At 50.1% G+C, this 14,525-nt stretch overlaps 1 protein-coding gene across 1 annotated transcript in view; it reads left to right on the plus strand.

The window, feature by feature from the left end:
- The first annotated feature begins 1,810 nt into the window (after positions 1 to 1,810).
- LOC114071322 (putative neutral ceramidase C) overlaps positions 1,811 to 14,525 on the plus strand; it is a 19,154-nt gene continuing 6,439 nt past the window's right edge. Inside the window, 15 exon segments of the mRNA XM_027909130.1 lie at positions 1,811 to 2,074; positions 2,365 to 2,577; positions 2,683 to 2,694; positions 2,696 to 2,783; positions 5,690 to 5,775; positions 6,169 to 6,318; positions 6,596 to 6,772; positions 7,126 to 7,253; positions 7,659 to 7,736; positions 8,150 to 8,270; positions 9,859 to 9,984; positions 10,159 to 10,245; positions 11,449 to 11,553; positions 11,688 to 11,769; positions 12,228 to 12,343. Of these exon segments, the coding sequence (XP_027764931.1) occupies positions 2,425 to 2,577; positions 2,683 to 2,694; positions 2,696 to 2,783; positions 5,690 to 5,775; positions 6,169 to 6,318; positions 6,596 to 6,772; positions 7,126 to 7,253; positions 7,659 to 7,736; positions 8,150 to 8,270; positions 9,859 to 9,984; positions 10,159 to 10,245; positions 11,449 to 11,553; positions 11,688 to 11,769; positions 12,228 to 12,343 (1,509 nt within the window). The 5' untranslated portion in view covers positions 1,811 to 2,074; positions 2,365 to 2,424.

Raw genomic sequence — 14,525 nt, forward strand, 5'->3', positions numbered from 1 at the left:
TTTGGAGGGTTTTTTTTGTGTTTTTGTTTGTTTTGGTTTTTGTTTGTTTGGTTTTGTTGTTTTTTCAGAAAAAGGAAATTTCAATCCTTTCATTACCTATCAGAAAGGTTTTTTGTTTCAGAAACTTTGTTACAGAGAAGATTGTGGCCTCCTGTGCCTTTTTAAGGGAAGAGTTTGGTTTTCCCTGATCCCAGCTGCGATGGCTTGCACAAAATGAGCTCTCCAAGAGACCAGGAAATGCTGGGTTTAAAGTGAAATGTGGATGCTGGAGGAAAGGGCCATTTTTCTGAAATGACCTGGTCTTGCTGTGGAGAGATGAGAAACTGAAAAACAGGGAGCAGAAGGGGAAAACAAATGATTCATGGATTTACATTTCAGAGCAAATTCCCTTAATTTACTTCTTTTTCCTAGAGGATCTTAGAAAAAGGTAGTTGGAATCCTCTTTCTTCGTGATTTGGAAGCACAAGGTTCGCTGTGTAAGGAAATGCACATTTGACAATGTGTGTTCTACTGGTTTCCCTTCTCTCAGCTTTGCTCCTTCAGTGGATCCATTGATCCTGAGTGGCTTTAGACGTTTTTCTTGTTGAAAATGAGAATCCTGAGCTGTTTGCAGTCACTGGTTATGCCTGGGAAGGTCACAGACTGGTGGTGTGTGGCAGCAGTGATGGGTAGAAGCCATTTTTCAGCAGGACAAATATTTTAAAGGAAACGTGACTTTCCTTAGTGCCATTCAGCACAAAATGGCTGGGGGGAAGAAGTTGGAGGACTCCTGGCTTTGAGAAAGAGGAGGGTCTGTGGGAACTTTTCATTTCGTGAGAAGGAAACTGGGCATGTTATGATGTCACACCAGCACAGACTGATGTCCAGGGCCAGGCTGTCCAGGCGTGGCAGGACAAGGACCTCAAGGAAGTAATTTCCTGGGTCTCCATGCATTTAACAACTGTGCCTGCTTTCAAATCCCACATTTCCTCCCCTTCCCACATGGAATATAATCTCAGGGATGCTCTGAGCCCTCCAACCATGACTGCTATTGCTTCCCAGGCTCCATTTTTCCTTCCAGCCTGGATCTGTAGAGTTCTGTCTCAGCCATCCGAGGTTAATGAGGAGGTCCATGAGCATCCTGCCCCTGACAGGACAGCTTTTCCTTGGAGGCTTTATTTTCCAGGCTAGGTGCTCCATGGGGTAAGCATCGTGCCTCATCCACCCTCTCTGGGGGGGGGGAAGCAGTTCACATTTCCACAAGCACAGGGATTTACCAAGTTCTTAGCATTTCACCTGAGGCCTTTGCAGTCCTGAAAGTCCCTTTTCTGCACCCAAAAGCTTGTTGCTTCTGCACTCCTGAGCCAGGGTGTGTGGACACGGGCACATCACGGGGGGAGAAGGGGAGCTGTGGGTCCCCATAACCTCACAGAGCAGTCTTTTGAAAAGGAAAACAGTTTAAAATATTCCCCCAAACACTTTCTGAGCTGCCATCAAACTTTCCTCCTCCACCCCCACAACAAGTGGTTTGTCCTTTCTGGAGTAACAGAGGGCTTTTCCTCAGCTCCCTGCATTCCGTGGGGTGAGGCTGGCAGGACACACCATCCCTGTGCCAGTTCATTAAAACTCCACTTCCTAGCTTTTCATCCCTGTCCCGGGAACCTTTCCTGTAACAGCAGAGCAGCTGCTCCATGGTTTTGTCAAACGAGGCTCTTCCCTTAGCTCCAAGGCTAATTTGGGACACAATTTGGGACGCCCCGGTGACTCAAGGATCCCCAGCAGCACAGTGGCGGCCAGGGGTGTCTGCCACCCCACATGGCAGAGCAGGTTGTTTCTCCACAACAGGTGGCAGGGGCAAGCAGCTTCCCTGGGAGTTGCAGGGAGGAGATAAGGTATCAGTAAATCCTGCTTCTTCCAAGCAGCCAGTCCAAAAATCAGCGAGTCAAAGGGCGATCCCGAACGTGACCCTGAAGCGATGACGCAGGCCATGCTCAGCACCAGCTGGCATGTTAACCCTTGGATTAGGGGTGCACGAAGGAAAAGGGGATGAAAGAGGAAAACTGAAACTCCTGAGATGGGAAGGAAAACATCAGAGGTGATCCCAGCCTTAAATTCCCAACAAAGTGTGTGGATGCTGGAGGGAGACAGGGGTATGGCTAGTTGGATCTTTCCTCTCCCTTGCTACCACATCTGAGGGATGGGGTGGGCCCTGTAATATTTGGGAGGACCCAACTGTCCAAACCCTCTGGATTAGGCATGCTTTAGCAGCTGGTGAATTTATCTAGACCCATCTGGGACTTGATGGAAAAAGCTTGGGTTTAACAAATAAAGCTTTTAATAAATAAAAATACTATTTCACGCTTAAAATACGATCCTGTTCTCAAGTTCTTCTTCTAGCAGAGTTTGGAAACCCTGAGGAGCAGTCTTCTGTGAGGATCAGGAGCCATGGCCAGACTGGGAAGCAGCCATCGTTCCCCAGGCTGTGGAATTCCATCAAGCCGTGATGAAGCAAAGAGGAGGAGAAGAGTCCTGTTCCCGAATTCCTCGTGCACCACAGCTGATCGGTGCAATCCCAGAAAGGTTATTTAAGAGAGGCAGGTGCTGTCCCTAAGGCAACCTAAACACGCCAGGGGAAAAAAAAAAAATTCTCTCACCTCCTTGTGGGGTAGAAATTATTGATTGGTTTCTTCTTATCTCGTGCAGTGCTTGACTCACAGGGTTATTATAGCAACAATTGCCAAGCTCAACTCTTCAGCCTGGGACAGGTCTGGAGGTGGGAGACGTTCCTCGGGCCGCTGGAACAGGTGAGGGAACTCAGGTAGGTTGGCGTGAGGTCCCACTGGGATTCCATAGGAGGAATGTTGATTTCTCTCAGTGTTATTTGGGTTGAATCTGGGGGATAATAATGAACACTGTCACTGTGTGTCGTGCTGATGGGTTCCAGGCCGGTGCTGTGAGTATCCAAGAGTGGCTGCCAGTGCCACGCTTGGAGAGTAAACAAGGGAGGATGGAAACCTGCAATATTAGCTTTGCTGCCACTGGAATATTTGCTGTGTGAAATCCAGCCCTGATCACGACTGCTGTGGCTCACCAGGGCAAAAGAAGCTGATAGATAAGAAAGGTCACCTGGAGCAAGTCTGGGTGACCACTTGGCTCTCTGGGGATGTTGTTTCTCACTGCAGCCTTCCCAAGCCCACAAATGCTCATTCCAGCAGTTGTTTTCTGCAGGTTCATTGTTTCCAGGGCGCATTCCTATGAGGAATAACCTGAAGGCAGGAGCTTTCCCAAGCCCCCTGACAGACTCACCCTAAGGCAAATTGTTACCCCCAGGAGAATCAGAGGCTCTGTCTCACTCAGGTTAATTTCTCACAGGTTAATTTCTACCTCGCACAGGTAGTTTACAGGAAAGGCAAAAGGCAAACCTTAGCTCCAGGTGTCACTTCCCACTGGGCAAGACTGAATTTTTGGGTGCAATTTTGAGCTGCCAGAGCAGGACAAATCAGAGAGGGGAACAGCATATTTTTCCCATAGCTGTATTTTGCATCATTTTTCTGGTGGATCTTTAACCCAAAATAAACCTTCTGTTTTTAACCCAAAATAAACCTTCCTTCTTTATAGAAGAAGGAAGAACAATATCCCAAAGCAAGCTTTTTTTATATGCTGAAGAAATCCAGCATCTGTACACGGGCTCTTATCTTGGAGAGCTGTCACAGCCAGCACTTTTTCCAGCCAGGAGAGATTTGCACTTGGACCTGCAATGGGCTGTGCTCTTCTCGTGCTGAGGTTCCTAAACTGACCTTTATTACGGTGACAATATTGTTCTTTGACGTGCTCTGGGTGTGTGAGCAACTGAAAAGCTGTGAGGCTTCAGGCTGCAGCATCTCCCTTCAGGCACTCAGTGAATGTGGGGTCTGGTGGAGGATTGTGGAGCTGATTTGAAAGATTTATTGGCAAGGGCGAGTAAAGTGTTCTGGGAAACGTGGGGTCAGTAATTTGGGTGCTCACCCTGTCCTATCAGGCCTCGTGACAGGGAGTGATTGCTGCTCCCAGGAGATATATTTCTGCTGCCTTAAGCAGATTGAAAAGCCAATCTCCACTTCCCATCCTTATCTCTGCTGCCCTGACACTGGGATGGGGGGCACAAACCCTCAGCCAGCTCTTGGAGGGCGCGCTGTGCCCGACACTGGGGCTGTCCCACCTGTCCCTCTCTGCTCTCACAGTGCTCCCACCATGTCTGGAAAGAGGTCCAAGTGCTCCTTCTCCCGCCTGGAGGTGATCCTCATCGTCTGCCTGGTGCTGATGATCACGCTGACCGTGGTGCTCCTCATCCTCCACTTCCTCACCAAAGACAGCAATGGCAAGTTGAAGCTCTTTCAGTCCCACCATCACACGCTGCTCCAGAGTGTGTGTGTCCAGTGCAGCCAGTTCAACCAAAGAGACACAGTCAGAGGGTCACTGCTGAGCCTTTACCATCACCTCTGTGCGTGGGCCTTTTGCCCAACCCCTGCAGGAGGAGCAGCGTGGTCAATCCCAGCAGGAGCACCCACATGGCTGCACAGCCCCTGGGCACGGTGGGGCTGCAGGGACCCACACACATCCTCCCTTTCCTGGCTCTGCACAGCCCCTGGGCACGGTGGGGCTGCAGGGACCCACACACATCCTCCCTTTCCTGGCTCTGCACAGCCCCTGGGCACGGTGGGGCTGCAGGGACCCGCACACATCCTCCCTTTCCTGGCTCTGCACAGCCCCTCCCCTCCTGGCACTGCCCCAAGGGGCTTCGCAGCTCCTGCAATCCCCTCACATTTCCATTTCCATTTCCAAACCCCTCACCAGGCGCTGGGAGCTGCCCCAAGTCAACTCTGCCCCTGGGCAGGGCATCACCCCACGTGCCATCAGTGGGGCCTTCCAATTTCTAGATTTTGGTCTCAAATTGGATGCAGTTCACACATCCTTTGTGGGTTTAGGTGGTAACACGTGGGAGTTTTGCACAAGTGATTCTCCTCTGTGTTATAGCGGGAGGAGGGGGAGGAAGGGTAGTTTTAATGGGTGGCCTGGTTCACTGATGACAAATCACAGAAATGGCCAGTCTGTGTGGCCTGTGTGAGGGTTTCACTTCTCTGGTTTCAGTGACAGCCTAGGAAAGGCCAGACTGGGAAGATCAAGCATCCCCTTATCCCAGTGTCCTGCCTTGAGAGGCAGCAGCTGCCTGGGGAAGGCTGTGAGAACAGAAACATTCAATATTTTCCCCCAGTATTTATCTCAGTCTCCAGTGATCTGTGGCTCTGAGATTTCCTGAGATGCAGATAACCTTTTTTATTTATTACTATTATTACTATTATTATTATTGTTTTATAACCCTCAGTGGCTTTTCTCCCATGAGTTTATCCATCCTGTAAGGATTTCTGCACCTTCATGATGGCTGGGGTGAGACACAACCTCCTTTTGGGAGTGCTTTGCCTCATGCCTGGTCCACCCTTTACCCCCCCCAAATGCCTCAACAGCCTCAGCACACCTGGACCACATCGACAGCCCCCTGGAAAACCCAAGCAGAGGACTCAGCTAGCCCCCCTTGCCCAGGGGTCTGCTGAGTCCTCTGGGGATGTTGAGCAGGTTCAGGTGTGGATTCTCTTGAACAAAACTGGTCTGCCTCTTTTATCTCCAAACCTGCTCCCTCGTGTGTCCACTGACCCACCGGTTATTGTTCTTACAGATTCCAGCAATGTATTAGAAACAGCAAACTATTTGCTGGGCGTGGGTCGAGCTGACTGCACGGGACCAGTGGCACAAGTTCCCCTGGTAAGTTGGGGGGATTGAACGTGGGGGCTGGCAAAATACTGATTGTTCATCATCTGAGAGTATTTTTTGCAGGATTTCTGGTTCAGAGCTTCGACAAACGCGCGTCGTCCGCAAACATTCAGTGACGTTTCTTTGAGGCTTGGGGAAACCTGGTCTAGTGTGAGGTGTCCCTGTTGGAATGAGGGTTGGAAGGTTGGAATGAGATGGGCTTTGAGGTCCCTCCCAACCCAAACCACTGGATGATTCTTGCAACCACAGGGTTGCAGCTCTGAGTGCTGATGCGTTGAATGAACCCCCTGACGCTCTGGCAAACCCACCCGGGGAATTTCATGCAGATGAATGCCTCACTCAGTGTTTTGGCTGCGTGGACGTGACCGAGCTCTTCCCTTCCAGATGGGATATGCCAACCCGGAGCAGGTGGCTGGTGGGCTTCTCACCCACCTCTACAGCCGGGCCTTCATCGTGGCGGACCGTGATGACTCCCGGCGGGTGGTGTTCGTCAGCGCCGACATAGGAATGGTGTCCCAGAGAGTGAGGCTGGAGGTACGTGGCTGGAAATGAGTGGCTGCCACAGGGTGGGATGTTGCTGGTGTTTGCATGAGGGTTGTAGTTTCCATAGGGTGTTAATAGTTTACATACGTGTTAATAGTCATCGCTAAGTAACATCGAGCTCGGCAGCACGTTGGCCCTTCGCTTTGGGATTTGGAGGAGGATGAATGGTTGGGGTTTGTTTTTTTTTTTTTTTTGCCAGGGCTGGCACAAATCTCTATAGATTTTAGGCATGGAAAAGGGCTTTTTAGGACCACCTCCTTCCTCGTAGGTGCTCGAGAGGCTGAAGAGCAAGTACGGTGACCTGTACCGACAGGACAACGTCATCCTCAGCGGCACCCACACGCACTCGGGGCCCGGGGGGTACTTCCAGTACACCCTCTTCTGGATCACGAGCAAAGGGCTCATCAGACCATCCCTCAACTCTATCGTGAATGGCATCGTGAAGGTCGGTGTCACCCGGTTTGGCTTGTCTGTGACTAACAGAGCTCTGGCTGCGGTGGTTGTGGCAGCACCTCGGAATGCACTTGTAGGTTCGTTTATGTTTGCCAGAGAAACCAGATCAAAAAGCCGTGACATTCTTTCTTTAGAGACAATTGTGAGTAGCTTCAAAATATTACCATAGTTTTTTAGAATTTTAGACTGCTTAAGGAAAAAAAATAAGATCAAAGAAGCACCCCCAAACTCCCAAGTAAAGGTTGGGGACAGATAGGAAGGGGAAAAAAGAGAGAGGTTTTTCTAGATAATCTCATGCATGCCTTACAGACATGGACTAATATTCCCTGTCTTCCTGCTTTCCAGAGCATAGACATAGCACATGAGAACATGAAGAGAGGAAGGCTTTTTATAAACAGAGGCACTGTGGAAAACAGCCAGATCAACCGAAGCCCTTTCTCCTACCTTGCCAATCCAGCATCCGAGCGAAGCAGGTAAAAGCTCCTCAAGCAGGAGGGAAACAGAGCCCTGAAGGGAATCCTTCAGCTGGGACCACCTTGCAGTTGATATTTCTGGTCCTCTGTGGGAAGGTTGAAAATGTGGAGTGAGGCAGATTGATGCTGCTGCCGTCCTGGGCTCCTGAATGTGTCCCCCATTTTGTATTTGGAGAGAGCTGCTCTCTCTGTCCCCTGGAGAAGCAGCACCTGAGGACAACCATAACCCTTCCCTTCCCAGCTGTTTTCAGATGCTTCTCTAAGGCCTCACTGTGCTCTGGTAATACCTGGAATAACCTTTTAATTTCCTTGTTCAGCCTAGTGGAGATGTAACATGTCAGAGCAATGCCGAGTGTGACTACAGCTCTGGTGCTGATGAGATTTCCCTGCTTTGTTCTCCTCTAGGTATTCATCCAACACAGATAAAGAAATGGTGATTCTGAAGATGGTGGATGAGGATGGACAAGATCTAGGCCTTATCAGGTACTGATCACCAAATTAACAGGTTTTCCTTCATACCCTCATTCTTTTTTGTAAGAATGGTGTTCCTTTTTCCCCCCTTTTTTGCATTGTTGACTCCTCCTTGTTTCTTTGATGTAAGAAAATAAAAAAACCCTTCAGAACATAATTCTCTGGATTAGTAAAAGAGTCAGTCTAGGTCTGAACTGCCAAATTCTTGTGGCCTCGAGACCTGGACCATCACAGCCATGCACCCTCCTGGCTGGGAGAGGATGGGAATACTCTGCCCTTGTTAATCCATCCCTAAGTACCTGGGGTCTGTGTCTGTATCCCTCCCGAAGAAAATTCCAAAGGTCAACTGCAAATATATAGATTGAACAGCTCAACTGCCAGCACACACAGCCTGAACAACGAGTGTCTTGTGGCTTCCCCCTCAGCTGGTTTGCTGTGCACCCCGTCAGCATGAACAACACAAACCATCTCGTGAACAGCGACAACGTGGGCTACGCGTCCTACCTGTTCGAGCAGGACAGGAACAAGGGAATGCTTCCTGGAGAGGTGGGAGTGCTTCCAGGCTGCTGGAAACAGCAGGTGGAAAAGGGCTGCAGCACGGAGAAAGGGGTGGTTGGTGCTCTGAGAGGGACAAAGTGGGTTCTTTCAAACAGCGAAGCGGGACAGACAGAAAAAGGAGGGCAAAACTGAGCGCTCGTGATTTAGTTACTTTCTTCCTCCAGAGAAGAGAAATTGGAAGGTGTTTTCTTGACTTTCCAAACTAGGAATCAGTGGTGTTTATTTAGGCTTAAGTAATAAGCCACATTTGTTTTGATTAGACTACTGGAAATCGGAGAGGTTGTGGCTCTCCCATCCCTGCCGGTGTTCAAAGCTGGGTTGGATGGGGCACTGAAAAACCTGGTCTAGTGGAAGGTGTCCCTGCCCATGGCATGGGGGTTGGAACTGGATGAGCTTCAGGTTGCCTTCCAACCCAGCCTGTTCCAAGATTCTTTACTAGCAAGGCATGTGTGGGATACTTGATCCGGAGGGATCCATTTATTGCATCCGTGGGGTGGCATCAAGCCTGCGGTCAGCCTCACTTCTTTCTCGTGGCTTCCAGCCAGTTCTACGTTGTGATTTGCATTTACCCAGAAGATTTGCCATCCTCAGAACAGCAAAAACAGCTCCTTTAAAAAACATTATTTTCCCTGAAATGTGACTGTGGGCACGAGCCCGTCTCACAGGCGCTTTGAGTCATGAACTGATTAAGAGGCTGTCCTTGGTGTTATCTCCAGAATGTACCTAGAAACTGTTGCCCAGTTTCTCTTTTAATACTCTGGGAACACGTGTGGTTCACACCAAAAAAAAGGAAATTAGAGGAAGTCTGCCTAATTCCTGCTTGCAAGTATTGCTTTTTGTAGTGGATTATCTAAAAAGCTTTTTACAAGACTCAGTTCTAGTGCATCGTTATAGGTGGAAGTTAACAGGCTAACAAGTGTTTGCAGGATTCAATATTTGGCTGTCTGGTCTGCTGGGCACGTTGTATCTAAGAGCCTTACAAGAAAATGAGTTAAGGAATGATAATACATCGAAATAGTTGGTGTTGACATGTCCCAACTCTAAAAAATGGGGGGGGGGGGGGAATGAGGTATCTGCAAGAGCTTGAATTCTGCCAGTGCTCAGTGTGCAACCAGCTTTGCTTCTGACTTGTACTGCTTGATGTTAACTCCTGCAGATCCAGTAGCTCTCATCCTGTAAATCAGTCACGGTGAAAGCCTGGCAGGCAAAAAAAAATTTCTGTGCAAGGTGCTACAACGATCCCTTGACATCTGATCAGTAGCACGAGAAACTGGGGACATGGAGGGAGGAGCTGCCGCTGAGACTCGAGCAGGAGACGGAGAAACACTGTCCTGTCTGGATACCAAAGCAGGCTGAAGGCCACCCTGAAATGGCAATTGCTTCCTGTGTGTCCGGTTCTCCCTTGCTCTCCCTGCTCCTAACCCTTGGGATATGCCTAAATCCCCACTCCAGTCCTCCCGGTCGCTTGGGAAATGTTAAGCAGCGCTCACCACAGCTCCAGGGAAAGCTGCAGGCGGTGTTTGCACCTCACTGCAAGGCTCCCAGGTCCCTCTGACCGCCTCTGGGTTTCGGGCAGGGCTCTTTCGTTGCCGCCTTCGCCTCCTCCAACCTGGGAGACGTGTCGCCCAACACCAGAGGCCCGACCTGCGCCAACACGGGCGAGTCGTGCGACAACCCCCAGAGCAGCTGTCCCGTCGGAGGGGTGAGTGTGCCTTGCCTGCTCTGCCTCAGACACCCTTTTTTCCTGGTTGTTCAGCCCTAATTTTGGCACTGGAAGCCGTCGGTTCCCACAGCCCCCTGTGAGCTCTTCCGCTCGGCGGTGCCGCGTGTTCTCCGTGGTAACTGATCACTGCCTTTCCCACAAATTTCTCAACAGGCAACTATGTGCATGGCCAAGGGTCCTGGGAACGATATGTTTGAGAGTACAAGGATTATAGGGCACAATATCTACTCGAAAGCAAAGGTAAGTGATATTTTGCTCTACAAGTGAGTGTGAGTGCTTGTCACGACAGGAATGCACGTTCATTTAAACAACTCAGTGATCCCTTCCAGCTCAGGGTATTCTTATATTCTTATATTCCGTCTATCTTTTGTGAATGTTTGTAGATGCAAATTACCCCAAAGTCCACATTGATATGCTTAAGGAAAAGTTTCTTGATTTTAAAATTTTTTTTTAATGGGTAAATGAGGTTTTATTGATCTATTTCTATCGTCATCCAGATGACCTCACTCAGAGCCTGGAATCTGTTAAGCTTAGGGCAGTGTATGAAATCATAATGGTATAACATATCTGACAAGGCACCTAAATTTAGAGCAGAAAGCACACACTGAGATACATCAGCACACGTTTAAATACATTTTGGCAACGTTTCAGGGACAACAGCTTGTGGGACCTGGAATGTGTCCAGCAGGGGAGTAAGAGCAGGAGGCTTGGTGGCAGTGGCTTCCTTTAATCACCTTTTCAGATCATTGCCCCGAAGTCACTCCAGGCTGATCGTGACTTGCAAGTGCACGATTGTCCCAGTCAGAGTGTCCTGGTGTGTATGAAACACAGAAGGGAAACCCTGCAGTTGTTGTCAACACCTCAGACTCCCGGCCTTCAAAGGCTGCGCCCTCAATTCCTTCCAGGAAAGTCATTAAACTGTACAACTCCTGGCAGCACTTTCTGTGTCTCAGCTCGAGGTACCAGGGGTGGGAAACCAATCCCTGAAGAGCTGACTGGCTTAGCTGTCAGCTGTGTGCTAAAGACATGGTAAAGTCCAGGCACTTCTGAGCAGTGAATACAGCAAAGTGCTTCTTTCTCGTGGAAAACGCTCCTTCTGGTTGGTCTAAGCTGCGAGAAATGCCAAAAGGTGGCACCCAGGAACAAGAAGCTGCCACCCTTGTGGAATAGGTGCCTGTTTCAGCTGTGAGAGAAAGGCACGTGTAAAACTGCTGACCACAGAGTGTCCTCCCTCCCTGAGACAGGGAGAGCTTACAGGGCTCAGGGCGAGCGGGATGTGGAGATGGGGTGATGGAAACACCTTGTGAGCTTGAGAAATACGCCTGGAAGAGGCCGTGGGAGGGCACCAGGGGAATGAAGAAATAATCCACGTGGCTGCATCCCAGCAGGGCTGGCTCCCTGATTGCTTCTCCCTCAGGGATTTCCACCTTGTGTGTCCCTTAGGAGCTGTACGAAAAGGCTTCCCAGGAGATCACGGGGCCCCTGAGCTCAGCCCACCAGTGGGTGAACATGAGTGACGTGTCGGTGGAGCTCAACGCCACGCACACGGTGAGAACGGGAGCTCCTGGAACGGGGGAACCAGGCAGGGACAAATGTCGTAGCCCCGCAGCAGGGCCTGGCACGCTGAGGGGAGCTGGGTTTTATCCCTTTTTCTTTTTTTTTTTAATCCCTGCCCGATTTAGGTCAAAACGTGTAAACCAGCCTTAGGCCACAGCTTTGCTGCGGGGACGATTGATGGAGTGGGCGCTTTCAACTTCACACAAGGTAAATTTGGGGAGCAGGTGTCGAGGTGGCTTTGTGCAAACGGGGAGGACGTGGGGCACCCCCCAGACAGATTCAGCTGCCGGTTGAACCACAGTCTCCAGAGGGATGTTTTTTAGGAAGGTGTGACCTTACAAACCCCTTTCAGGTTTGTCTGTGTTGGTCAGAAAGCTTCTGGGGAAGGATACTGGCCGTGCCCTGAAGGAAGGAGAGCACTGGATGATGGGGAGGGGGGAGAAGAAAGACCTGGATTTGGGACACTCTTTCTCATTTGTTCTCACTGCCTGAAGCCTGCCAAGATGGAGCTCAGCTGAGCTAAAGCTCAGCTTTTCAAACCACCCCAGGAAAGGGAGCGGGTCAGAATCCACTGGGGAATATCCCACCCCACCTAAGCAGGGAGGGGGTAGTGTCTGTCTGAGAGCTGCTGGGGCAGCTGATGAGCAAGATGTTTCCCCCTCAAGGCTCAGTAGAAGGTGACCCGTTTTGGGATCAAATCCGGGACCAGCTGCTGGGAGAGCCATCCAATGAAACAAAAGCCTGCCACAAACCCAAGCCCATCCTCTTCAGCACGGGAGAGGTAAGGACACACCGGTGGGAAGTACAGAGATTGCTGATCTGAGCTGGGATCTGCAATCCTTCACAGACCCAAATTCCTGACAGATCCCTTAGGGAGCTACAGCAGATGCCTGTGCCAGCCCACACAGTGAAGAACACGGAGGGAGAATGAGCTGCATGGGCTTTGAGGGAATGAAAATAGAAAGCAAGAATAAGTGTTGTCATTAGTTCGCGTCGGGGTGAGAGAGGTGGAAGTTTTCTTCTTTCAGAGCATCTTTTCCTTGGATCTCAGGAGGAGAGACCACTCTTCCTGCTCTCATTAGGGCCAAAAAAATCCAACTGAAAATCATGTTTGTGCAAGTGTCTGACATTTCTGTGAGCTGCAACATGGACTGACGCCAGACTTGCTCACCCATGGGTAGAATCACACCAGGCTCAGGCTGGAAGTACCCTTGGAGTGAGGTTGCCCAGCATGATCCCGCTCCCAGCAGGACCAACACTGCAGCTGCAGCAGGTTGCTCAGGACCCTGTCCAGAAGAGTTGGGGCAGCCAGCAAGGATGGAGAGCCCTCATTATCTGGGTCCCTATCCCAGGGGTGCCCTGCTCACACAGGGAAGGGTTATTTTTTAGGGCCAGTCTCTGCTGGCTGCTCTGTTGGTCCCAGCCCGTCCCCACGCTCGGGGCTGCTCCATCCTGGGCAGGACTTGGTGTTTGTTCTTACTGAGCCCCTCCCAAAATCCTGCTTACAGCTTTAAATGAAAACTGATGCCCCATTTCCCACCTGATGTTCCCTTGGCATTAAGACAAATGCACTGTAGTGGAGCGGGATCATGTCCAAGGTCCTTTAGAGCACTTACAGGATGCCATCTGGATGATTGTTATTCCTTTCACCAGTCTCCTTAAAAGCTTTCCTTCTGTCGCTTTGTGTTCAATCAGCTCCTCACCTCATCTCCCCTAAAAAGAGGTCCCAGCTCATCCCACCCACCTCCTCCATCTACAACTGTGTCACTGAGAGGAAATTACACTTTTTTTCTTACAACTTCATCACATTTGATGGGTGCTCTGGCAGACCTCCTGCTTCTGATGTGAGGTTTTTGCCATTCATGCTTTGACCCCAGTAAATTGTTCCTCAAAAAAAAAAAAAAAGAAAAGAAAAAAGAAGAAAATCAAATCTTTTTGGTTCACTGCAGTGGGATTTTGCATTCCATTTGCTGGAGCTGTGCCAACCTCGAGCTCTTGTTCCTGCTTTCCTTTCCACAGGCTTTTTCATTTCTATCTAACTGGGGTTTTTTGTGATTGTTTTCCGATGAAATGCTGCTCTGTGTGTGTGTGTTTTGGCTGCTGCAACAGTGCTGAGTCTGAGCACGGTCCCTTCTAAAGGGGCAGTTGGGAGTCAGGGTCAGGTTGAGGGTTCCCTGAGCATCATCATTTCTAGGAGAAACTCCCCCTCTGCGAGACCATGTAGTGACAGGATGAGGAGGAATGGCTTCAAATTGATAGAGAGGAGGTTGAGATTGGAAATTTGGAAGAAATCCTTCCCTGTGAGGGTGGGCAGGCCCTGGCACAGGTTGCCCAGAGAAGCTGTGGCTGCCCCTGCATCCCTGGAAGTGTCCAAGGCCAGGTTGGACGGGGCTTGGAGCAACCTGGGCTAGTGGAAGGTGTCCCTGCATGCCACATGGGATCCCAGGGATGGGATGAGGTGGTCTTCAAGGTCTCTTCCAACCCAAACCATTCTGGGATTCTGATGAAGAGGGGACTCCCCTTCCCCATCACCACCAGGATCTCTGACTTCACTCGTTTGCTTTTGCTCTCCTGATCAGATGTTCAACCTTTTCAATCCCAGCTCTGTCCTTCCTCCGTGCAGGTGAGGGGGGTTTATAGGTGCTACCTTGACCTTATTTTGCCCACTTTGCTTTAAGCTGTCCCTCTGGCAACACCCTGTTTGGTTTTCCCAAACAAAGTATTTCCACGTGCCCTGTGTGACTGTGACGGTCAGACAACTTGCTGTGCACGTCGGACTAAAACACCTTCTCCTGCGTTTCACAAATAAATTTTATTTAATTTTCATGACTGGAGGAAGGAAAACACTCCAGCTATCATTTTTTCCTACCATCCTGAAGTTGTTGCGCCCACTTTTTATCCCCCTGCAGATGACTTGGCCCCACCCGTGGCACCCGGACGTCGTGGACGTGCAGATCGCCACC

Source organism: Empidonax traillii, unplaced genomic scaffold (assembly GCF_003031625.1).
Source record: "Empidonax traillii isolate 1590-97213 ecotype Southwest subspecies unplaced genomic scaffold, ASM303162v1 scaffold1952:size47221, whole genome shotgun sequence".
Lineage (NCBI taxonomy): Eukaryota > Metazoa > Chordata > Aves > Passeriformes > Tyrannidae > Empidonax > Empidonax traillii.